The 26,762-nt window shown below is 37.7% G+C and overlaps 1 protein-coding gene across 13 annotated transcripts; it reads left to right on the top strand.

Moving 5' to 3' along the window:
• Positions 1 to 3,769: 3,769 nt before the first annotated feature.
• SPY (Tetratricopeptide repeat (TPR)-like superfamily protein) lies at positions 3,770 to 26,470 on the top strand. 13 transcript variants are annotated; one of them, XM_088852040.1, is made up of 18 exons: positions 3,770 to 4,074; positions 8,831 to 9,261; positions 12,261 to 12,422; positions 12,581 to 12,756; positions 12,868 to 12,943; positions 13,740 to 13,868; positions 14,436 to 14,555; positions 14,702 to 14,770; positions 15,615 to 15,696; positions 16,286 to 16,380; positions 17,143 to 17,207; positions 20,311 to 20,482; positions 21,960 to 22,154; positions 23,014 to 23,108; positions 23,254 to 23,389; positions 23,635 to 23,852; positions 24,264 to 24,391; positions 25,586 to 26,470. In XM_088852040.1, the coding sequence occupies exons 2-18, from the start codon at positions 8,866 to 8,868 to the stop codon at positions 26,002 to 26,004; spliced, it is 2,733 nt and encodes a 910-aa protein (XP_088708166.1). In that variant the 5' UTR covers positions 3,770 to 4,074; positions 8,831 to 8,865; the 3' UTR covers positions 26,005 to 26,470. The 13 variants fall into 13 exon arrangements, 8 of the variants coding, with proteins under 8 accessions (XP_088708166.1, XP_088708164.1, XP_088708165.1 ...); XM_088852038.1 differs by having other exon boundaries at positions 20,311 to 20,509; XM_088852039.1 differs by having other exon boundaries at positions 12,554 to 12,756.
• Positions 26,471 to 26,762: the final 292 nt, after the last annotated feature.

Below are 26,762 nucleotides of genomic sequence, written 5' to 3'. Positions count from 1 at the left end.
ATATATATATATATATATATATATATTTACCTCTTTTTAGTTTTCCTATGATAGTTTATTTTTTAGCCTATATTCACCTCTTCATCCAAGTCCTTAAAAAGGTTAAGAAGGATGAGGACCATGTCCCAAAGCGAGGTAAAAGGAGGCGAGTTGTGTTATGTAGGTAGTCAATGTAAAACTTTGCCAAAACTTCTTAGCTTGCTAGACTCGAACCTTTATCTAGGACACCTAAACTCAATTTTTTATACTAAATATATTCGATTTCAATCGCCGTGCCTGGCAAACTCCCAAAGAATTGGAGAAAGTCGGTGCATCCATATATGCTTCTGAACTGGCACCGGCTCTAGGTGTCTGGCATGGCCCCAACTCGAGGTACACCCATGTTTCTATTCTTTTATTTTATTTATTTCATCTATTTCTAAAACACATCTTCTCAATCCTCCTCTCTTTTCTTGAATAGCCATTTCAAAACTTCATATGAACTTCCAGATTTGTCATTTAGAAGTCGACACTGCTGGCGATCCGAGCAAATGTGGTCTTGTGGCTAGTCTCTCGCCAATATCGAAATTTAATGGGACTGATACTCGATTGAACCCCTTTTGATGAGTTTATGCCCGAAAACCTGACAGGGGGTACGTTCCCCCGTCTAAATTTTCTAGTATAAACAACTTCCCTACCCATATATATTTTTTCTACATCCCCTATTTCCCAGCTGTCAGAGCTGAATGAATAGTTGGGATGGCTTTAGTAATAATGTCACAAGTGAGCCACTACCTGTTTGATCTAGCTTTGACATCTATGAGATATTATTTTTTATATTTTTTGCAAATCATATAAATATAAATTTGGTACGTGTCATCATCTCGATGGGATACACCTAAAAATATTAAAAAAAATGTAAAAAAAACTCTAGAAACTATTATGAGTATTTTGATTATTTTATTTTAATGAGTGGACGTCCCAAATTTGGTATCAAAATAATTTGTAGGAAAAAAAAAAAAATGTATTGGCATGACATTGGGATTGGGGCCATCTCGGTTGTCCCCTCGTATTGGAGATGAGTGATGTAAAAGAAATATTTATGGGTGGGAAGTACGGGAAGTCTTCCAAAATTAAAAACACAATCATTCCCTTTTGATATATTTTTTTGCCAAATTTCAAATATGGGCACATACACTATGTTCCCTCGAGAGAATAGTTTATTTGTACTCCCTCGGTCATAAGTCCTACTTGGGAGGATTTTTTTTTGTAGTCTAAGAATTTTAGGAACTACTTAAGAATTGCTAGATGATTATTCTCTAAAAAAAATTGAAATTTGAGTTTTATAACACTTAGATCTCACCATCTAAAAATCGGATGGCCTCTATTCAATATTAAAACATTATGTTTTTCAAGTGAAAAAGGGGTACAATTAGAATTTATTTTTCTTTTTTTACTTATATTAATCTATGGGTGGAAGAGGATACATCCACAAAATCTGATTTCTTAAAATTAATTCTAGGTGAGGGTTAACCCTAGGGAGTAAATGATCATTCTACTTCAGAGGGAGCATAATATCTTTTGGCTTCAAATATTTCCTAATTAGCTTTTGTATAATAAAATGAAGACCTTAAAATGTAGAATTACATATGCACCACAAAAATCTATCTGAAAAGTTGTTTTAATGTTAAAAAACCCTTTAATTGATCATCTCGACATTGAGATATATGAATATGAGAAAAAAAAAAAAAAAGTTTTTGAGTCCCAAAAATAGTGCATTTTGCAACACATTATCTAGACCGTTCATTTTCAGGATTTTTATATATTTATAGATCTGCTTGATTTTAACCATTTGTTGAGAGTTTAAAATTTTCTAAATAGATATAAAAATAGATTTTAAGATAATCCTAAAAGGTTTTTACAACAAAAAAATTGATGATAAATTTTGGAGGTGTGCCTTAATTGGATTATTTAACGTTACAACCTTACAAAAACCACACCCTAAAATGAAATATCGTTCCACTCGCGTGCGTTTAAAACATAAGTAATTATAAAATTCCAGCCAAATCCAATTGAGTCACATTTAAATTGCTGATACATTAAACTTTGATTATTTTTGTTTCCATTTTTGGCCATTTGTTATGTAATTATTTTACCGAATGGCATTTCCTCTATGGGAATACTAGGGACTTTTTACATAAAGTGGATAGGGGTGGCAATGGACCCAGACCCGACCCATATCCGTCGGGCATATCCGACACGCTTCTAGGTCCAATAAAGTATATCCACATTGTCTCGGGTCTGGGTCTGGGTATAGGTGCTGCTATACCCGACTCGACAGGTACCTGGACCCTGATTTTTAGTTTACCTAAGAGCCAAAGCCCTAACTCTAAAATCGTTTCAATACTTTTCGTCTTTCCCTGGTCCCTCAAACGACTAAACCTCATCGCTATCCTCCCTCTCTACAATTCTCCCTTTCTCAGTTTCTTGGAAACATAGCGCTCTCTTTGAATCTCAAATGTCTCTCTCTTTAATCCCCCACCCCTCAAAAATCAGGTCTATGTTGTTCACCATTATAAGCTACAAAAAAGAAAGCTCATTGTGAGGATGGCAATAGATTCAATCAGACCCATGACCTGACAGGATAGACCCAAGACCCGAGAGGTACGGGTATGGGTCCAACTTTTGGACCCGAAAGGTCAGATATGGGTCCAAAACCTAGACACGAATACATTCGGATCTGGGTCCAGGTCCAGGTCTAACCAGACCCATTGCCACCCCTAAAAGTGGGGGACCCTTTCCAGTATTTCAAAAAGGACTAGGGTAGGGGAGGTCAAGTTTAAGTGAATTAGGGCATTTACGTCATTTCTCCGAGCGCGTAGACTTCAAGCCCCAACTCAGGGGCAATTACGTCACACAAGTAGAAAAATGCAGATCTCAACTAGAATCAGGGGTAAATGCGTCACATACAGTGACAAATTGAATCCTCGCACAAATGGTACAAATGTTACAAACCAAAAAGTTCAGAGCATAGAAGACATTTTCTATACTTTTATTCGCTTGACGGTCATACAAGAAATCGAGCGTTCTCACTATGGGTAAATACGTCACAAACGGAAAAATTCAGGGCTACCGGTCATCTTTTACATTTTATAGTCATCTTCTACATTTTATTTAAAAATACGTCACAAACGGGAAAATTCAGGGCTAACAGTCATTTTCTACATTTTATTTATGTAAAATCGTCGTACTAAGGGGAAGTCAAGGGCCGGCAATGCCGTCGGCCCGGCCTTAAAAAAGTATAACCTGGCTACAAACTGTAGTCCGAGGGCTGAGCTAGGGCCGTTTCAGCACGGGCTAATAGTCATTTTGTACATTTTATTTTGTAAAATCGCCATACAAAAGGGAAAGTCGAGAGCTAGCAATGGGCCGTGAAGCCATGCCCTAACAAATGGCCCGCCCAACTCCGCCCTAAAAAAGTAAAGCTTGAGCTACAAAGTGTGGTCGGAGAGCTGAGCTTCAGTTTATCGTGCTCGATTCAGCTCGGGCTAATAGGGCCAAAGGCGGGGCCTATAGTGACAAGATCGGGGTCAGGCTAGGCCGAGTGAGGTCGGTCGAGGCCCGGGCCATTGCCACCCTTACGTGGGTACTAGGAGTTTAATGGGGACGAATGTGTCATAGTTGAGAAAGCTTCGGGGGTACAATACTAATATTTCTCTGTTATTGGGCTTAACGGAGAGCGGCCAAGAGAGAGAGAGAGAGAGATACGATCGAGAGCCGTAGTGTGCCTGAGGAACAGGCGGGACTCGAACCCTCCAAAGCTTTTCATTCTCTCTCTCTCCCCCCCCTGCCATCATTGCCAGGGGTTGGTTCCTCTCTCTCCTCTCTCTCTTTCTCTCTCTCTTCCCCTTTTTCTTTCCTCATTTGCTTCCCCCGCTTCCCTGCTCATTGCCAAGGTTTGGTCCCGCCTTCTCTCTCACTCCATCTCTCTCTTCCTCCAAGGACTTCTCTCTCTCTAGGAGGCGGCTTCTTGTAGCATGAACATGGAGGCAACATTGGGCATCATTCTCCTCTCCCAGCTCCTCCTCATCGACTGTAAGTCTAGAAACCCTTTTTTTTTTTTTTGCCTTCTCTCTCTCTCTCTCTCTCTCATTTTGTAGTTTATATGTGAATCCGTTGTGTAGTTCGTTTTCATCTTCTGGAATGTGAGGTTTATTTTGAGGGTTAGTAAGGGGATGCGCCAACTGCAGTACTTAGCCTCATTCTGTGAGGCTTTCATGGAAATTTTTTTGTCATTTTATAGTGTTATTCAAATGATTGGCTTCAGTTTCTGTGTTCTTCTGATTCCAAATAAAGTCTCTATCTCTAGATTTTTCCTGTTATTTAACCATACGATGAAGTTGTGTATCTTGGTTTTTGGTGGAGGATGCATTTTTGTGTCGTATTTAGGCATGGTTAATGAGTTTAGGGTTGGACTTTGGTGATTTGTGTGCTTTAATTTGCAAAATTTTCCATCAACATTAAAATTTTGGTTATCATGGGAATCAAAACTCTTTACGTGCTCGTTTATGAAAACTTATATTATACTTCTTTATTGTAAGTTGGTTTTATGTTTGCATGAGTTTATTATTGGTCCTCTTTTTGGCAAACAGATGTTTGCATGAGTTTGTTATTGGTTCTCTTTTTGGCAAACAGATGCCTATACGTAAGACACTTGGCTTGTCATTGGGGATTAAGGTTCAATTTACAGATATTAGACGTCACTTTATAATTTGCACTTTTCTCGTATGTCTTACTGTACCTTCTGAATACTGTATTTGCATTTATTAAATTTCATTATGGATGGGTGGTCTTATCTGTTGACATTTGTCTTATTTAATTTTCATTAAGTATGGTGGTGGGTCTTCTATGTTCATATTTAATTTCTTCATTTTTTTAGGGCCTGTAATTTGAACTTCTGGTGAGGTAAGTTACTGGAATTAGTGCTTTTGGTGTTGGGTGTTACCAGCTTCAGGGCATGAGGCAAGCTCTCAGGGTTTAGGATTAGGATATAAAGATTTTACTTGGGTATTTGGAATTTCTGAAATATTTGTTTCTAAATTTTAGCTTGTCTAAAATATAAACTGTAGTTTGAAAAAATACGAAGTTTGGTGTGTGTCCTACCTACATAGGTTTGCCAACATTGGTGATTGCTCTAAATCTGTTGTCCAGGAAAAAAAAAAAAAAGAACAAAAAGTACAAGTGCATGATGCGTATTAAAGCACTGCATAAACACATACGAAAAGTAAAAAAAGTTGTCCAAACTATATTGGAGACATGTTTTCAAAACATTATTGTTATAGGCGTATGGGCATTCTAATTGTTTTTCTATTGTATGTGTCACAATCAAAATTATTGTATAGAAGTATTGTTCAGTTTTTTGATGGATGTTTGTACTCAAAACTCAGGATGCTCATTTTTTTTTTTCAGAGACAAGGTTTACTATATAGAAGTAATAATTTTTTTGTAAAAAATCCTCAATATGGCTACCCATAGTCTAGGACCTCTCATACAAAATGGGGTTCCGGACTCAACCCAAAAAAATCCCATGCATTAGCAGCATACAAACTATAAACTGCTGCCAAAACCAAGAAGGTTAAGGGAGAGATAGAGTGAAAGAGAAGAGTAGAAAGAGGAGAGAGATAGATGAGGGAAGAGAGAGAGAGAGTGACAGAGGAGAGGAATGTGTGGAATGTGTCAACAATGAAACGCTGGCTGTTCCTTTGCCAACTGATGAGCGATGACATTGGCTTCCTTCGTTATATGGTGGAATGTGACCTGAGTTGCCTTGCATAACATCTGTATGTGGTCATAAGTGTGTGCCAGTCTCCATGGGTTTGGATTCCTTTGCAGCTCAAGCAATCACATTCTGAGATTCTCCCTCTACGATTAGTCTCTCAATGTTAATGGTAACGAGGACGGTATGTTGTAGGCTTCCAAGATAGCTACTGTTTCGGCACTGGTTGAGTCTTTAGGGCCTATGAAACCTGAGAAAAACATGATCTCTTCTTCATGGCTTCCGAGACCCCCCCCACAACCGTAGAGTCCAGGATTACGTAGGGAGCATCCATCAACATCTAACTTGGATACTCTGAGGTGGGGGTATCCAAGTTACCTGAACAGTCTGACATAAAAATGTCTCCCTAGTTACTTAGGAAAGTTCAGTTTTCCAAGTTGCGACAAAGTGGCAACCACTTTGCCCAAAAATTCATTTCTGCTTTGATTTGGTTGAAAAGTTGCTGAGTGGGATGTTGCGAACTGCAAAGAATGCGTGCATTCCTTTCTTTCCACACACCCCAGAACAGAGGGAAGACCGATGCCATCCAAAGTAGATGACCGGTTTTAGGCAAAGTTGGAGACATGAAGACAATCAGCAGCTGCTCAATGGACCGACAGTGACCCATTGGAAACTGAATAGCTGAAGGAGGCTGGATCATAGGGAAGAGGTGACCTGATAGTGGAGGAAGAGGTGGTCAATGGTCTCCTCTTCTTGTAGGCATATCAGACAATCAATTGGGTGCTTGTGCACCTATCTTTTGGAGTTGGTCACTTGTTGGGAGCCTACTGTAAGCCATGATCCAAGCAAAGCTTGGATGTTGTGGGGGACTGGGGCAGACCAAAGTTTGTTAAATATGGGATTGGAGGTTTGGGTATGCCGCTGGGACATGTACAATGATGCGACTGTGAATTTTCCACTGGAGGAAGGGGATCAAACCAGACGGTGGCAACCCACTAGGGTGATGTAGAAATCTTGGAGCAAGCATAGAAGTGCAATGAGGTGGCCACTTTCTGGTTCCAAGACGGGCCTCCGCCCTCCTAAACACCGGAGTCCATATGATGTGCCCACCTCTCAATTCCGCTGATTCTGCAACAGTAATTTCCTCATTGACTGCTATTGTCAAAAGGGATGGCCATGGGGTCTGGTCCCACCAGTAGGTCTTTCCAGAATCTTATCCAGTTGCCTCTTCCTAATTTGAATCTCATATTCTCCTTGAAATTGTGCCTATCCCTGGCTATGCTTTTCCAGCCCCTGATGCCTGGTGTGGAGGATACTTGGGGAGCCAGCCACCATTTCCCGTGACACATTCACTCGAATAAGCTTCCTCCACAGGTGGGTATCTTTACTGCTGGCTTCGACCATCATTTGCCCATTAGAGCCAAGTTATTCTCTTTTGACTGTCAAATACAGAGGCCACCTTCTTTTTTTGGTCCGCACAGCTTGTCCCTTGCAATGAAATGGGAACTTGTGGCCGTCATTGGCTTCTGACCAAAGAAAATTCCTCATAAGGCTCTCAAGCTTGTCTACAATAGACGAAGGCATAGGGAAGAGGGCAGGTTATAAATTGGAAAATTTGTAAAGAGTTGTTTTTATCAAGGTAATCGTTCCTCCTAAAGAAAGTAGCCTTCCTTTCAATTTACCAGCCTCCTACTGAGAGTCTCTACTTTTGAGTCTCACAGGTGTTTCGTAGGTTTTCCTATGCACAAATTCAAGCCAAGGTATTTTAGGTTGCCATATAATGTTAGTATAGGAGCTCCATTTTTTGTGGGATGTTTGTGCTTGACTTAGGCTGCTCATTTTTGGTTAATCGTCATATAATGTTACTATGAGGGCAATGTGCCTATGATGACCAGACCTGGGATACTACTTTGCATTTCTTATACTCCATAATACAGATATGGGTGCAAGACAAGCATCTTGTGTTACACAACAAAATATATGTATATTATAGCTTGTATATTACATACTATATGCTCCAATATATATAGGAAGCATCTACGCAACGCATATGGGCGAAATGCGACAGTGATTCACCCATAGGCCAATTGCCGTCAGAAAAAATCGGACGGCGTGCGTTTTTCGACCACCATGGACCTAGCATGTTCGTGGCGGTGCCATCACGGACCTAGCATGTCCATGGCGGGTATTGTCATGGACATACTAAGTCCGTGTCGGTCCAAAAATTCACGCGGAACCGCTACAGACGGTGCCATCCGTCTTTGGTCCGTTCAATAAACCGCCACAGACATAGCAAGTACGTGATGGAGGCAAAACAATGTAGCATTTCTCCTATAGGCATTTTTTAGGTTTTTCCATATATATATATATATATATATATGCATATCATCATCATCATAGCCTTTTCCCAATTAATTGGGGTCGGCTATATATATATATATATATATATATATATATATATGTACCACCACATCATCGTTTTTTATATTTTTACATATTATTTTTTCCAAGTATATCAATTTCTATTTACAAGTATCCTAGGAGTATCTAATATCTATGTAGGTATTGACAAGTTACAACACTGGTATGTTTTTTTTTTTGAGAGAAAGTTAATATTGTATTGCTGGGGAGAATGATTACATGGATGTGAGAATCTGAAGTCTCGGTCCAAATGCGTTTAGTCTATCATGTACAAAATGGGCTTATAGAAACCGCCCAATTACATTGATTTACATGGAGCTTTCAAAAAAAAAAATCCAGCAGGGCAGAAAAAAAGATTTGGTCTTGTTATTTATGTTAGGCATATATAGGTATTGTTGAATTATTGGTAGTTGTGTTATGTACTCTTTTGGTTTCCATTTGGTCATGTTGTGTATCTTGTTTCCTTGATATTAATTAATCCGATCACTGCTTCTCTGTTTAAGGACCTCTAGGCTCTTCTTGGAGCTTTTATTTTTATTTTTTCTCCTCATATGCTTTTGGCTTGAGGGTTTATGATGAAAAAATTATGTTATTGTAGAGTGATGATTAGTTGTCAGCATTCGAAGTTGAGTTTTGTTCACATGGCATGGACAGAGACAGAGGTCACTAATGGGGGAGAGAGGGAGGTTATGGGAGAGAATGAGTGCTTGAAAGGACTACGACCTTCTGTTGATGGGGGCATAGTGAATCCTCTAGCAGCTAGTGGTGTTGGAGTGCCCCCTATGCATCCGTTGCCATTACATAAGAGGTTTGAAGGGAAGGATGCTCTTTCTTATGCCAATATTCTTCGATCGAGGAACAAGTTCGCGGATGCTCTCACTTTATATGACACCATTCTTGAAAAGGACATTGAAAATGTTGAGGCTCATATAGGCAAGGGGATTTGTCTCCAGATGCAACACCAGACCCAACAAGCATTCCAAAGTTTCTCTGAAGCTGTGAGACTTGACCCGAACAATGCATGCGCTCTTACCCATCGTGGCATCTTATACAAAGATGAGGGTCACCTGTTAGAGGCTTCAGAGGTAAATAATATATATATTTTTTGGTAACATGTTTTCCTTAAGACATTTGATGATTTGGTTCTGTTGTGTTTGTGATGTTGCCTCCGTTTTATGCTTAGTCATGCGAGCTCCACCTTTTATGTTACTCACTAAGCCTTACTGCTGAGAATTATTTTGTGATCGGTCAAGTTAATTGCTACCTATTATAGATTCATTTCTGGTTCATTTAGAACATTTGTGGTTTATATAGAAGCATTAACAATAGATGGAAATATTACCAAATTGCTAACGTTTTAATGTTTCATAAATTTCTTGGGGACCCAAACTGATTAGTCACAAGTTGGTTGAAGGTTTAGAATGTTCGATGAGAACTGCTTTTCTTCTTCAGATGCGTTGGAGCTCATTGCAGAATGAAATTGTGTTAGCTGTTAGAATGTTGAGATTGTGTGTTTAAACTCAGTTTACCTACGAAACGAAAAAGGCATTTAGTATAAGTTCTTTAGTTCATATTATAGCCTGCCTATAAAGAGAACAAAAATATTATCTCAAGTTCTTTGGTATGGATCAACTTGTACAAATTTTCTCCAATTGTGAAGTTCAGTTTATTAAGGTCTGTTATTGTAATCACATGGACAGTGTATGCAGAACTGTAAAAGAACTATTGCTTGTTTACATGAAGAAGCTAAGGGCATGTTTGGACAGGCTAAGGTGTTCTTCTTGATTGCTTTTAATCAAGAACAGCAATTTTTTTTTTCTTAGTTACTTTAGTAGTAGTGCTTTTGAAGTAAACAGTGCTAAGAAACAGAGATTACACATGAATGGGCTGGACCATTCATGCATCTTGCATCCTCATTGGACCGAATTGATAAGCTGAGGCTCATTCTTGGTGTTATTTGTCAATTCATGGTCTGAGAGTAGGCAAAGCTAGTGCTCCCTCTTAGAACTTAGCATATAGGGACCTAGTACTGATGATAATGTTTGGGTGCTTCTAATAAACGCCCTGAAACTGCTTTCCCCAGTGGAGCGAGCCTCAATTTCAGAAATGAGGCTCTTGGCTCTGAGGTCATGGTGGAATAGCCGCATGTTTGTCGAGGGTTCTAAACCCACTTCGCTTACTGACCTAAAAATCGCTTAACAGGGGATTAAGAAGGGAAGTATGCTACTCTTTCATGGGCAGTACATCTCACTTAATGAGAAGCATGGTACTCTTCCAACCCAGAAATAATTTTCTGTACTTGTTATTGTATTATTCTCCAATTCTTATGTTCGAACCAAATAGAGACAAACCATAGTAAAATGGTGAAACGCCTTTGATCCACCTCTGCAATTCTTCCAATCTCCCTAATTCTCCTTTCCTTTGCACCACCCTTCATAGGCTTTGTTTTCTCAAGACTAAGTTTTTGACCTGAAACTTTATGCAAACGTAAGCAATTGAGCATACATTTTAGAGCCAGAATCTAGTAGGACCCATACATGGCCGTGTTGCTGAATCCTACTCTTTGGGGCTCGAAGAACCTGACACCCTGTACCGGTGTCCTACACGGACACAAATACCGATATCCATGCAACGTAGCTGGAAAATAATTGAAATTGGAATATCCTAGATATGCCTTCTTCTGAGGTAAAGCCTCAATGTGAGCTATTCGCCTGATTCTTAGATTTGTTCCACAAATTAATTATTTGAGCTATTAAACTCTCTCCATGATTGGTTCTTAATGTAGTTTTGAAAATACATTGTTGATATTCTAATTTTTTAATCTGTCATCTGATCAAATTGTTGTTGTGTTGCGATAGTTTTGTTCTTCTCCTCTCTCGTGCTACTTTTATTGATCTGTAGCTTTACAAAACATATCTCATAAGGAAGTAAGACCTAAAATTCATGTTGTTGGTTCAGAGAATACTTAGTAAAAGACAGTAGTACTGCTCAAGTGAGAACTGTAGTTAAAAAAAAAGTAAAAAAATGCTGCTCAAACTGTGGTTGTTAGGCATGTCACACATGTTTCTGTTCCTGTTCGTACCTCCTACATGTCCTCTTCTTTTCGTTTTTTAGATAATGCCATCTTGTATTTTGTCGCATGCTAACTGTCAGTGTTTTAAAACCAGGATTCATCCGAGTCTTAGAGATGCTCTGAGCAAATCAGCTCGGCGAGTCTCCGTAGTGGACTCGCCAAATTTTGACTGAGTGTCCCAAGAAAATCCCAATAATTTGGGAAAATTCAGCAAAAATAAGAAAGAGAATAATAAAAAGGTAGAAATATAAAAAAAGTAAGCAACCTATCTGCAAAATGCAAAATGACAAATTTATTTTTATTACGAAACACTCAATGAAAATATTAAGATTGTTCAGTTTCAATCAGAAAATTTTGCAAATCTAATTATTTCTCTCTTTTTTTTTATGCATGTGGAATATAAGCCTTGATTTACTAGCTAACACAAAACTAAGCTTAGCAAAGGAATTTCAGGGTGGATTGAGCTACGATATCACAAGAAAACAACAACTGCTAAACCCTAGTTTGAAAATTTTCTTGCAAATTCAAGATTTTCGGTTTCTTTACAGAACCTGATATTTGGATTGGATAAGACGATGGGAAAAATACTCCTAGCAGTGAAGTTTCAGACATATCTGAGCTCAATTGATGAAGAAAATGGAAGAAAGAGGGGGTCAGATTTCCTTCCGTCACCTTTTATAGAAGTGGCAAGTTCCTGTGGACTCCCCTGACTCCACAGAACTCTATCAAGTATGTTAGGCAGTCGCCAGAGTTGCTACAGTATAACTGTAGCATGTACTGCTACAGTATAGGCCCTCAATGAGTTGGGGGACTTCCAAACAAAGCAGGCTGCTGGGTCCTAGTTGGACTCAATGGGTTTTTTAGCACTGTTTTTTGTTTCATTGCAAGATATGTGATTGTGATGGTTGCTGTGCCTAACCTTTTAGCTTTTCTAGGCTTTTTATTCATTTATCTGCATCATTACTATTGCAAATGATATAATGTCTTTTTGTCATGTTTTGTTTGCTTCAGTCATATCAAAAGGCTTTGGCGGCTGATCCTGGATACAAGCCAGCTGCAGAATGCCTAGCAATTGTCTTAACAGATCTTGGCACCAGCTTGAAGCTTTCTGGGAACACTCAAGAGGGAATCCAGAAGTACTGTGAAGCTCTGAAGATCGACAGCCATTATGCTGTAATATCATAATCCCTATCCTTCTTTTTTGTATGATATGGCATCTGTTTCTTTTGTCTAGGTTTTTATTTTTTGGTGAAATCATATACTTTTGTGATTATTTATTTTGGCCACTTTTTTGGAATTTTAAGAGGAAACTACGTTCATTGGCCATACAGCCTGCTTATTACAACTTGGGGGTGGTTTATTCCGAAATGCTGCAATATGACTTGGCTCTTACGTTCTATGGGAAAGCAGCACTACAGAGGCCTATGTATGCTGAAGCATATTGCAACATGGGAGTCATATACAAGAACCGTGGGGACCTGGAAGGTGCTATAGCTTGTTATGAGAGGTGGTTGTCTAACTCTTATATTTGTATGGAGGTCAAAATAATCCTTATGATTCTTCATTTTAGATCATTTCTCTAGTAACATTGGTGTTTATACACATTGATATGCATCAGGTGTTTATCTGTGTCTCCCAACTTTGAGATTGCCAAGAACAATATGGCAATAGCCTTGACAGACTTGGGGACAAAGGTGAAGCTCATGTCAAATTTGTTATTCCAATCATATTCCCTTCTGTTTAATGTGAATAGATTATGCATCTAGTTCAAACTTTTCTTTAAAAAAGTATTCTTGTGATCATATCTTTGAGATATGTTATTGTGAAAAGCAATTCTTTTGATAACATTATTTTTTTATCATGCTACTCTGGATGTTCTCCCTTCTGAGCTATCTTTCATATAAAAATTGATGTTGAATCATTTTGCTTAGTTTTCAAAGCGTAATTGTAGCTTCTAGCTCCCAATTGCAGTATAATTTGCTGTCAGAAATCACCTGAAACTCTTTAGGAGTAAGGGGGATATGATATCCACAACCAGGTCTATTGACCAGGACCTTCCCTGCAGGTTGCCTTCAACTGGATATTTCCAATTCATGACCTTCACATTAATTATTTTACATCTAATAGATGGACAATCTTAAAGGTTGATGAAAGCATGATTCTAGCTTTCTACCCAGATAACCTAGCAATTTTGTACTTCTCCTATGGTTGTAAGTGAATAATAATCTTGTAGGGGTAATAATTTGAAATCACTCCAGGTTGTCAGCTGACTCTAAAGTCCATGACATGGCTGACTGATCCATGACATGGCTGACTGAGTGAAATATCTTTTTTTCTTTTCTGAGAGAATATTTGACTGCCCTCATGCATCTATTGAGTTAAATAGCATTTCAGTTTTGCAAATTTTATTCCTCCAATTGTAGGTTTATGTTTATTCTCATCTTGTAGTTTCAATAGTAGCTTCATGGATATCTGACATAGAATATTCAGGTAAAACTGGAGGGAGACATCAATCAGGGAGTGGCATATTACAAGAAGGCCTTGTTTTATAACTGGCACTACGCCGATGCCATGTATAACCTTGGTGTTGCTTATGGGGAAATGTTGAAATTTGACATGGTAAGGTTCCTCTTTCTTCTTTCTATTTGAAAGCTGGCAGGAAATATACTGTTTATAAGTCTTGTAAAGAAATCTGTAGTGGCTAATTGTTACTCTTTACTTTTTGAGTTTGCTGACATTTCCATTTTTGTGGACTTCATATGATTGTTGCACTTGCATCTGTGTTGACCTAGATAAATCATACTCTGTTCTACATAATTTGATATTGTATTTTCCTTTTCACAAAGTCATTCTCTGATGAGATTGGATATGGAATTCACAATCTTGAGGTCTTGAGTTTGTTGGGTTTTGTCTTTCCTACTTCATTTTCTGTTTAAGTGAGCAATGTTTTAAAATGTTATAAGTATGTAGCAGACTGGTGGTGAATTGATCGTTTATAAATATTTAAAGGCACAGAAGTAGTTTTCTATCCATTTCAATGTTTTTAATACAGAATGAAAGTACAGAGTAGACATCCTTCTTCTTCATGCATCGCATGTTCATCCGATAAATGGATATTTGGCAGGAATTATATTTCTTCTGAGCTTGCCTGTGTATTTAATTAATAAACACTGTGTACTTATGCAGGCAATTGTGTTCTATGAACTCGCAATACACTTCAATCCTCATTGTGCAGAGGCATGCAACAACTTAGGGGTAATTTATAAGGACAGGGACAATCTTGACAAAGCTATACAATGTTACCAGGCAAGTTTCAGGTCAACAAGTTGGGCCTAGTTTATGCATCTGTATATCGATAAATTACATTGTGGTGATTCATGATGTTGCTACATAATCTTGGGGTGCTATGGTTTTTGTATTTAATTAACAAGAAATATCTTTCTGTTTTGCAGATGGCCTTGTCGATTAAACCCAACTTCTCACAGTCGCTAAACAATCTTGGTGTTGTTTACACCGTTCAGGTGGATTTATCCCCCATTTTATCATCCCAATTTCATTTTGTCTTCGTCTTCTTTTTTTGCTCTCTTCCGTATAGTTGAGGAACGATTCGGATTGATACATCATACATCAGTTGATTTGCATGCAAGCTACATACAACCAAGTGACATAAAAAATTTGTTTGTGTGATGAAAGAGAGTGAAAGCTAATAAATAAAGTTCTAGAGTAAAGGTCCAAGGGCAAGAAATGTGTCCTCTATTGAGGGGCTATTCCCTCCAACTCCTTATTGAGGTAATCTGTCTCACAATTAGCTTCTGCGAGTGCATGGGAGTAGAAGATGGGCAATCTGTCACCTTTATTGAATGCCTCCTTTTGTCATATTGGCCAATCCCATGATAATTTGTCTCGAGTCAAGGTTTCTGCCTTGAATAATTTCACATGAGATGCCTTTCTTAATGAAGGCATTATGCCATTTGCGCAAAAGGGTTATGCTCATGTTTTCTCTGCAAGTTTAGCATAGATTGTGTCAGGTACATTCCAAGAAACCTCATCCAATTTGCTTGAAAAGGGCTTGGACATCATTTTGGGTTTATTGATCCATAAACTACATTGGAATTTGGGCTTTTGGACTTCCTTGTACCTGATCAAGTGAACTTTAGTGACTTCCATTGCAGCTTACATGGATTCCCTCTACATCCATTCCAATTTCGTAGTCACCACTCAATCTAGAAGAAAGACACATAGTTGACAAGGTTACTATCAGGGCACCCTTACAGCTACTAGTAGTAGTAGTAGTAGTAGCAGCAGTAGTAGAAGTGTCCTCAATAAAGGTGGCTACTGATCAATGTTGTTGATTTTGGTATGCAGGGTAAAATGGATGCTGCAGCAAGCATGATTGAGAAAGCTATAGCTGCAAATCCCACATATGCAGAAGCATACAATAACCTAGGTATATGTATTACCTCATTATTGTTTTTGAGAATTTTCTCATCATTCACAGTTTCTGACTTAAGCTCTGCTCGTGATTTACACTCTGCATTTGGCATTTTGTTTATTTCTGGGTCAAGGCCCAGTACTTGTGATATATGAACTAAATATTGTGGACTTATTGCCATCTCTCTCTGTCTCTCTCTCTCTCACACACACACACACACACACACCCACCCACCCACCCACAAACACACTCACACACACACTCACTCTCTCACACACCCACACACACATATACATATGGATCCACATAAACACTACATTTGTATATGTGGTTGTGTTTTTTTGTGTATATGTGTGCATTTTGATTGATTAATTAATTCATTAATTGGTGGTCACCTATTATTTATGCACATCAGGAAGTGTATATGATTGCGTACAAAGTAGTTTCATAATTTCTTTTATTCTTGATAATTGTCTTACTTGGTTATGTGTGCCTTTCCTCTTCTCTCCTTTACTTTTGGTGATTGTTACGAAGTGCCCTTTACCACTATACTCTGACCTCTTAGCACCATATGCCCACTCCTAATTATAATTTTCGTGTGTAGGTGTTCTTTACAGAGATGCCGGGGATATTTCTCTCTCTATTGAAGCATATGAGCAATGTCTGAGAATAGATCCTGATTCCCGTAATGCTGGTCAGGTATTATTTATGTTTGTGGAATTGCATTTGTTTTTCTTCCTGTGGTATCTCATCTACTTATTAAAAGGAAAATTAAAATAAAATATCTCGCTTGAAGGAGAGAAGGATTTGTTGTATCAGAATTGTGACCATAATATTTTATCAAGAGACCATTTAATCATGTTAACTAGTTTTCTTTAAAGTGGTCATATAGTAGTGATGAATGGTTACTGTTGTTTAGTTAGGGACAAAATGATTTTAGCAAAAATGTTTCGAAGTGATGGTCATTAGTATGTATTTTCCTTTCAGTCTATCTTTCCATTCATTCGCATGCTTCTGGATTTACATGTATGTGGCAGTACGACTTATGATATTTTCCAAAGTTCTCTCTTTCATGGTTTTGGTAGTAAACAAATTCTTTTGGTAGTCTGTGACCCAAACTTTCTCTATGTAGTATTTAGGTTTTATAAGAGTTATCTCATACATGAAATTAAGCACTTCTAAAGAAAAATGGGTTTGTGTGTTTACGTACTTAGACTCATCTGATCCTGCTTTAAAATATCAATATTCTGAATTTCATTTAATATGTATTATTATCTTTTGCTTCCTTTTCAAACATTTTGAAATGATCTCTTCACCTATCTTTCTAATGAAGAGTTATTCGTCGTTGTTGGCAAAACATGTTGGTTTGTGCTGCCAATTCCCTTATGACTTCTTTGGAGACCTGTTATTTTTCTTTCGTTAATTATAATTTTTTGCTCTCTTAAATTGTAAAATTTACAGAATCGGTTGCTCGCAATGAACTACATTAATGAGGGGGTTGATGACAAGCTTTACGAGGCTCACAGGTATGTTATGAAATCCACAAAATTTTTAAGTGATTTTCTCATTTATTTCAATAGAAACGGTTATGCTTCGTATGTACAATTGAATTATGCATTAACCTTTTATCTCACCCAACCAGCTACTTGACGTGGGGCATGACTACATAGACAGATTACTTTTCTTTTTCATGTTTGGGCTTTCTCATATTTACTAATGTAGCAGGAATGTCGTCATCTTCCAAAACATTTTCTCGGTTATTTTATTTTGAACCGGCTTTCACATAATTCCTACATGAATCCTCTGGCATGTCAAGGTTAAAACTGTATGCTCGTGCTATTTGCTAAAGGCTGCTGTTAGCTGCAATGTTTTGCGTCTTCCATTTCCCGAAACATGTGACCAAGCAAGGAATACTAAGTAGTTTCTTAGTTGTTGTCTTCTCTTGAAATGGAATACTTAAACAGCTCGGCTTTTGGTCTCTGGGCTAACGGTAGGAATCACTGAAACCTTTCCAGTTCTGTTCTGAGCCTGCTGATGTTTTATCTTTTATTGCCATATTGGCCATGGTGAGCGGGTGGGTGCTGTGATCAGTTTAGAAGGAGCAAATCTCTCTCTTATGCAAAGAGAGGTTGTTACATAGCTTCCAATTCACTTTTTTAAAAAATATTGAATATACCTTTCTTATGGCGATTTATCACAAGAATTTTTCTGAAGTTCAAGATAGCTTTCGTACATGGACAACATTACACTATTTGACCTGTAAATTCAAATGAAGCTTATTTAATATATCACCCTTTGGATTGATATTTGGGAGAATTAAATTATCCCCCCTAATTTGGTATTTCTCCACATTAAACCCCAACCTCATTGAGTGGTATCACCAAAATCCCAAATACTATTTTTTTCATGGAGCGCTCTCCATGTTAGTAAGTACTTAAATTTTGGACAAAAAGTGCCCATGCCCTCCACCTTTCTTATGTTGTGTTTTTCATTTCTCTCTATAAAATACAAGTAAGTTTAAACCCGGCAGATGGTTTGAGAGATTTGGGGCTCTACATCGAGTGGGGAAGTGCAGCACAAATCAAAAACCCTGAGAAGAAGCCCTTATTTTAATTGGAGATAGTTCAAAAGCGAAACCAAATTCATGAAACTACACAAAATCACCCTAAAAAAGTACTAAAATGGTTAAACTTAAATTGCATTAATGGAAAAGACGAAACTGAATGACTATGGAGATTGATCATCTCTCAAAATCACCCTAAAAAAGTCCTAAATTGGTTAAACTGAAATTGCAGTAATGGAAAAGATGAAACTGAATGACTATGGAGAGATTGACCATGACCATCTCTCTCTCTCTCTCTCTCTCTCTCTCTCTCTCTCTCTCTTTAGTGGTAAAGATTCATGGGTTCTCTCAAGAGTAAGGGAATATGTTCTCTAGAGTGGAAGATATTGAGTGTTACGAGATATTTATGAAGTTCCTTCTGTCTGTTTCATTGTGATTTGTTGCATTTGTTGGCTTAAATAAGTTCTTTCTGTGTACTTCACTCTGATTTGTTACATTTGTTAAAAATGTTAAATGGCAACCGTAAACCTCCCTTCGAGTTTAATGGATTCACAATGCGAGAGCTCTTAAGATGCATTGTTTTACATTGGAAGGTTGTTCCATGGAAGCAGTATTTTTTGAACTCTTCTTCTATTGAGATTAGATGATCTCTCTGTGAAAAAGTCCCTGATCTCTATTCTTGTTCTCAAAGAAGCAGACTGCAACCCTCCCTGGTTTTCCTTCTGAGGAAGATCCCTCTCTCCCTAAAAAGGGCAATATTGATGACTTGTACACTCTGAGATTGGCTGTAGACTTCAACGCCATCCAAAAACTCGAACAAAAACTCTTGGACACTGCTGCAATCATAGTTATATAAACAGGGAAGATAGAGTGAGATATCAATTGTTTTTAAGAGAGATCCAGGAATCAAACAAATTTGGTTGTTTGATAGAGATAAAACAAAAGAAAAACAGTCGGTGGGAAAGGTGGGGGCATTTTTTGTCCGAAGTTTATGTGCTTCCTAAGTTTTTTATATATATATTTTGTGTGTGTGTGGGGTGGGGGTTAGGGGGATGGGGAGTGGGGTGTGTTAGGCGTTACGAGAAATAAGAGCAGTATTTGAGTTTTTGGTGATATAGCCCAATGAGATGGGAGTTTGATGTAGAGAAGTTTCAAACTAGGGGGGATAATGTAAATTCTCCCTTGATATTTTCTTTGCACTGCAAAATGGTTGAGTTTATGGTTGTCAAATAATTTTCTTTTTTTTGTGTACTTGTCCATCTGAACGTGATTTCCAGTTTCCACATGGTTAAATGCAAATTTAATACCTGAGATAGCTATTAGTTTGTTTTGAATGGAATTGACTATATTCTATATGAAGTAAACAATACCATGTAGGTGCTCAAGGGAGTGTGGCCCCTACCTTCACACCTGGATGCTCCTCACTTAGGAATAGCCATGCTACATTGGGATCACCTGTGGTGTCTGACACATTAGTGGCAGGCATAAAACTTATAAAATTGTTGTCTGACATATCCGGATACTGGAATATAGTTGATAACAATGATATTATCATCGACTATGATCATCTAACAGTTCAAGTATGGTTGATATTGTTTAAACAAATTGTCGATCACGGTATCTTTTTTTTTTTTGGACATGTTGATTGGGTAGTAATGGAACGGTTTATCTCTGCCACCTTGACCACTTGGCAAAGGGGCCATTCCTGTTTAGGGCTTCATGTCTCTGGTAGATAATATCTCAGAACATTCACACTGTAGTGCCCATCTAAGAAGGCATGTTTGACATGTATACTTTGAACTGTGTAATTTATATATGTTACTTTTAGTAGTTAACTACGTGCAACTTGCTTCAGCACTATCTTTAAATATTGTGCTATATTATCACTGTCTTTCTGCTTCAGCACTATCTTTAAATATTGTGCTACATTATCACTGTCTTTCTTTAGTTGCTTATTTTTACCACATTTTATGGTGTATTTTGAAATGCTTGAGTCATTCAATACTTCACCTCTGTCCTGCAGTTCTTTAGCAGGCCCAGTTTACTGTATATTACTTTTCTTGTAGGGAATGGGGTAGGCGCTTCATGAGGCGATACCCACAATATACTTCATGGGAAAATCCAAAAGACCCTGAGCGACCCCTTGTAATTGGATATGTGTCTCCAGATTACTTCACTCATTCCGTGTCATATTTTATAGAGGCTCCCCTTTTGTACCATGACTACTTGAATTACAAGGTTGTGGTGTATTCTGCAGTTGTGAAGGTGTTATAGTTATACCCGATGTGCTTCTTTGTTCTTTATTTGTTACTTCTCAAGCTTATGCATATTGTGAATACTGACCGATGCATGTATTTAACTTGTTATATACATTACTACTCTTTAAGCCTGCTTTTTCTTGAGATCCTGATGGACATTTTTACTAGTGGATAACAACCAGAAGTTACAGTAACATGCTTAATGTGTATCTAACCTTATTTAATTCTTCAGTTTATATTTGTGCATAATATTAGTGAATGAATCCAGATATCTGATTCTGAAGCCTATTGATTGATTTATTGCATGTGCAATGCATGACACCTCAAAAATAGTCCAAAAAACAAATTAACGTATTAAGGACCTAAGGTTGCCACCCAAATGTAGCATTCTGAAGGTTGGTCTTCTAATTCTTATGAACAGCCTATACTGGAATTCTAGCTGCAAATCTCTATTATTTCTTGTCACATTGTCATGGAAAATTATAGTTCTTTTCAGTTATCCTAAGAAACAAGGACTGCTTCTAGGGGCCTGATGAAGTGGCTCTAATTGAGTCTGACTCCCTTATACAAAACTGAACTCCAGTGCAATCCAACATGGATCACAATAGGTCAACACACCTGGCTCATCTCTGACTTAAGATAACCAGCCCCAGACTGCATTCTTTTCAGTAGTTGTCAAATTTTGTTTAAGTCATTCTTAATAGCATATCCAGATCTCAGGATATCCTTACATGGGAAGTGGCAGAGAGCTTGAAGCCTACAGGCCGCTCACAACTGAATTAACTGAAATTTCTCGTGCTCTCTGTCCTCTGTTCCTGCAAACGGGGTCTCTACTCTACAAGCTCCCGTGAATTCCAGCAACTAAAATGGGAATTTTAAAGGTGAAACAAAAGTATACTTGCCGCATTACCAGTAAAATTAACCAAAAGATGAAAAAAAGAAAAACCAAAAGCAAAAATGCACTGGTGTTCTTGCCAATTAGGATTGCACAAGTGTTGTTTGTCTGGCATTGTTGTCAGTGTTCTTATTTTTCATGTGCATGTAACCAGTCAATTATAACATGTAAATATACAATATTACTCATCCATATAAACAACTCTCCAGCAGTGTTTGTATTTGGGTTCCATGCTCTCTCACATGCCTGTGCATTGGTGAGTGTTTTGGATGAGGTAGGTTAATGGGTTCAGCCTGCCCGCTTCAGTGTATGTATGTTCTATGTACATCATTTAATTCATCTAGTAGTGAACTTTTTTTATATGCTGGTTTGATTCACCTCTGGGGCTCTCAATGAATTTGATGCAGCTTTTATGTTTATTAGTGCAAATTTTGCATTTGGCATGATTAGATGTAATCGTTACCCTAAGAATGTGATAACAGAGTACATGTGTTTTGCATATAATGCAATGTTCTTTCTTTAATTTGTTGTTTACTTATTCATATTCAAATTGGACTTCAAGGCTGATGCAAAAACGCTCAAATTCAAAGATAAGGTTCTAAAGAATGGTGGGATATGGAGGGATATTTATGGAATTGATGAGAAGAAAGTTGCTGCCATGGTTAGGGATGATAAAGTTGATATTTTGGTTGAGTTGACGGGACATACAGCTAACAATAAGCTGGGTATGATGGCCTGTCGGCCTTCTCCTATACAGGTAATACTAAGGTTGCCAGTCTTAGCACTTTCCTGGCTCTCCCCTTGGCTATATTCATGTTGCTAGTGGAAATTTGTGAATCTTTTCATTGCTCTTAAATTTGTATGTAAAGTCTCCATTCATTCACCCATATTTATGATATAGGTTCTGCATTCTTTTAAGAGCAGATATTCTGCATGCTTGACAAGTCAACTTTATCAGGAAAAAAAAAAGAAGAGAGCAGTATGTTGTATAAGTGCTATGTGGCATACAAATATAGCCACTATAGGAACAGCTTTTATATTCAACTATGGCGTTTGGTGTGGGCCATCCTCATTTTGAGGTCCTACTTTGACAAGTGAGATACAAGAGTCTGCTCTCTTAATTCCTGCTAAATGCATTGCAAGACAAGTAAATTTAATGATTTATTTTAATGGATGGTGAACTTTTAAAATTTAATTTTTGAGATGGTCAATGGCATACAGTCACTCATGCTCTTTCTTTCTGTAACTCAGTCACTCTTACATCCCTCTGGATTTTTGTTTGGCACTACTTTTTCGTTTGTGTTAACTTTTTTAGTGAACTTGAAGCTCACAATTTTGTAGTGACTCTAGACTTGAACTTCCAAATTTTATAATAACACGACATTTTTCTTGTAAATTTTCTTGCTGGCACATTAGAGGACATGTTTAAGAGTATCTTTGAGTGTACCTCTCTTTTGAATTTGTAACAGTTTTGACTGAGGCTCTTGACTTTTTCATAATGGGCTCTCTTTCCATCATGTGCTTGCTTATTGATAGAAAAGCTTCCAAGCTTACTCTGAGTTTTGCTCTTATTAGTTACAGTTGACATTTGACTGCACTTGTTTTTTTTTTTGTAGGCAACCTGGATTGGATACCCAAACACAACTGGTTTACCTACAATAGATTATAGATTTACTGATCAACTCGCTGATCCTCCCACTACTAGGCAAAAGTAAGTTTAAGTAGCTGTATGAAATCTGATTCTGTTGTGGACCTCTAATGTTGGCTGCTGCTTGGTTTGGTGATTGTATGATATTTATGTGGCGTCAATTGTTATTATTTTAGAATATTTATTTAGTCATCTGAATATTTCCCAGACATGTTGAGGAGTTGGTTCGCCTGCCTGATTGTTTTCTTTGCTATACTCCCTCTCCGGAAGCTGGGTCTGTTTCACCAACCCCTGCCCTCTCAAATGGATTCATAACTTTTGGGAGCTTTAACAATCTAGCGAAGGTAAGAACTGGAACCCTCCGTTACACTCTATTTTTGTTTCTTAAATGAGGAAATTTCCCGTATCATGGTTCAGGACATGAGTAAATTAGGTTTTTCATGATAATTGTCATTCTTGTGCGTGTTAGTTGTTCCTTATGTGATCCCAACTAATATCTTTAAGAGGTCAAGGTGATTCCATTTTTCTAATATTTCTAGGGTCATTTTTGGAAGGAACTTAAGGCTATTTCACTTTCTGAGTTTTTCAGATAACTCCCAAGGTCCTGAAGGTATGGGCCCGGATACTGTGTGCAGTTCCAAATTCCCGCCTTGTGGTCAAATGTAAACCATTCTGTTGTGATAGTGTACGACAGAAATTCCTTTCGGCATTAGAACAATTGGGGCTGGAAACACTGCGTGTCGATCTTCTTCCGTTAATTCTTCTCAATCATGACCACATGCAAGCATACTCCCTTATGGATATTAGGTGAAAAATTCATCTTTACGTCTTTAGATAAGTGAGCAAATTATAAATGCATCTTATGCTCTTAGGGAGTTACTTGTCTTGAACTGATTGGACTGAATTCTCACTCTTCCTGTACTAAAGATACCTTCTGGTTATATTGGGTGAACAAGTACTCCATGTTGTTATTTACATAAGAATTACTTGGTTAATATATGAAAATCGTTCATTTTGCTTATCTATTAAAGAATGAATTTATTTAACATTCTTTCATGTTACTGTGGTTCTTTCTGCCCCTTTCTATGAATGGATGACATAAATATTGCTTACTGTGAATATCCAAGTGGCAGGTGTGAGTTCTTCTGATATGGTTATGTTTCTTTATTATATGAGTTGCTTTTTGGGTTGACATCAGATATTTTTGCGTCTATATAGCTTGGACACATTTCCATACGCGGGAACAACAACCACATGTGAATCTCTTTACATGGGGATCCCTTGTGTCACAATGGCAGGCTCTGTACATGCTCACAATGTTGGTGTCAGTCTCCTCACTAAAGTTGGTAAGTACGGTTGGTGTCATCTAAAATTGTGATCATTTCAGGAACCGTGATTATTCTTTTGTGTTCGTTCATAATTTGTGATTGTTTTTCTTATAATCATTTGTGATTCTTGCCTTGATATTATAGTTAAGAAAGAACCAAAGAATAAATAAGAGAAAGCATTTCATTATCATCCGAGCCTTTTTCCCATTATTTAGGGTCAGCTATACAAATCTTGTTTTGCTATTCCTGTCTATCATGGGCCATACCCTCAGTCAAACCATAAGTCACAATATGTCTTCAAGCAAAAGCATTTCATGATTTACCAATAACTCACTGACACTAACGAGCTCCTTGGTTGGGTTGACCCTTGATCTGATGAACTGGTTGACTTGATCAGGTCTTTGGAAAAAGCAACAATATGCAAGAACAGAATGAAATAACAAAAAAACAGATATTTAACACCATTTATTGAATATTAAAAATGTGTACAAAAAAATATTACATAATGCTTCTTATTATTTAAGTTATATATACTCGTGTTCTCCATTTTTGCCCTTTAAATGATTTTTTCTAGAGGAAATTCATGTTTTAGAAATTTCTGTTCATGAATGAGATATCTTTACATTTACTAATCCTTTTTTTTTTTTTTTTTCTATTTTATCTTTTTGGGTTAGAGAAAGGTCGGGCTTGAGTTTATGGAAGCTAGGAATCAAAAAACCCCTTTGTGGTACTTGTGGAAAATGCACAATTTGGTCATCGTTTTAAAAAATTGTAATGACTCAAGCGAGCCCTATCATATGCTTAAGAGTCTTCTAGATACTTATCTTTAAAGAATCTTAATGCGATTGATTCCCTATTACCTTTCAGAATCTACGGGCTAGACAGACTCAATCAAGTAGATGGAATCCCTTTCAAAGTTTTGACTGGGTTGACCTCTTAGATGGGTCTAAGAGCTTTTTGGGGGGATTAAAAATTTTAAACCATCCCAAAATATTTCTGAAGTAAAGGAAAGATTTGCCAAAACTGCTTTATGACCATGGCCCTCTTTCCTATCATAGGTATGTGCACTTGCCAAGTGTGTTTCCAAAGTGAATAATTTTCTAAATGTTTCCCTTGACCTTTTGATAGAAGAAGTCCTTATGGTGACACTATATGCTTATATCTGGAGCCCTTAGTTCCCATGCCAACTGTGAACCTTCTCTTCTCTTGCAGGGTTGAAGCATTTGATAGCAAGAACTGAAGACGAGTATGTCCAGTTAGCCTTGCAACTGGCTTCTGATATCAATGCACTTTCCACGTTAAGGATGAATCTTAGAGCGCTCATGTTGAAGTCCCCAGTATGTGATGGGCCCCGCTTTATTCTAGGGTTAGAATCGACCTACCGATCTTTGTGGAGAAGGTATTGCAAGGGCGATGTGCCCTCCCAAAGGCACATGGAAATGATGGGTCAGACCTTACCTGAGAAACCCTATTCAAACTCTTCTGACCCCTCAAAAATCCAAAGCCCAAGCCCGATAGAGAACTCCATGTCAGTGAAAATGAATGGCATCAGTACAATGTCACCTTCTAAGCGAGGTGCAATGGGAAACTCAGAGGAAACAATTAGGTTTTTTGATGAATCTAAGATTTGATTGTGTGGCAGAGGTTTTTCCATATGGCGCATTTTCAGGGGTTTCTCTGGCCTATTCAAGTTTGATGGTCTCCATGTATTCTCTGCTGCCTTGCCTTCTATCCATGTACTGGAAAAGGAAAAGAAGTATATTCGGCCCACTTTGTAAAATTGTCTGTGGGTGTAAAATTCAGCTGAATTTATCCAAAAAAAAAATTGCTGATGTGTGGGACTGGAAGGCCCTTGCTCTTGCTGGTATTTATAAGGAGACCAGTATTTGCATCATGTAATCACATTTTTTGGACAGTCAAACTTATGGCTTTTCAAATAGGTATGCATTTGTATCTATGGGTAGAAATATTCAGTTTGGCTGTCATCATTGTATCTTTCAATCCTCGTATTGGGACAGACTAAGACAGGTTAACAAACCAAATTTTTTTTTTTTCAGTAGTAATTAACAGTAAAGGTATTTTGAAATTTGCTTGGTATATTTGGCCTCTCATGTATGATATGTTTAGGATGTCTATTATGCATTAAACGCTTTGGCTCACCTTGGCTTTTCAGTTATGTTTGAAGTTATGCTGGGATTGAGCCTTTAAGATCATATTCTTTTACATGACTGCCTACCATTTGGGGTTCATTTTCGTTCCCTTTGTGGTTTTGGGCCAAGTATATGACATTAGCAAGAGAGAGGACCGGGGTTTGAGCCATCCTCACGTAGTAGAAGTCTACTGTTTTTTTTTTTTTTTTAAGTTAGGTTTTTCTCTCTTGCTTTGATTT

This window comes from Amborella trichopoda, chromosome 11 (assembly GCF_054954075.1).
Source record: "Amborella trichopoda isolate Santa Cruz 75 chromosome 11, AtrichopodaSantaCruz75HAP2 v2.0, whole genome shotgun sequence".
NCBI lineage: Eukaryota > Viridiplantae > Streptophyta > Magnoliopsida > Amborellales > Amborellaceae > Amborella > Amborella trichopoda.
The sequence above is the reverse complement of the archived record's forward strand: the minus strand, read 5'-3'. Positions and strand labels throughout refer to the sequence as shown.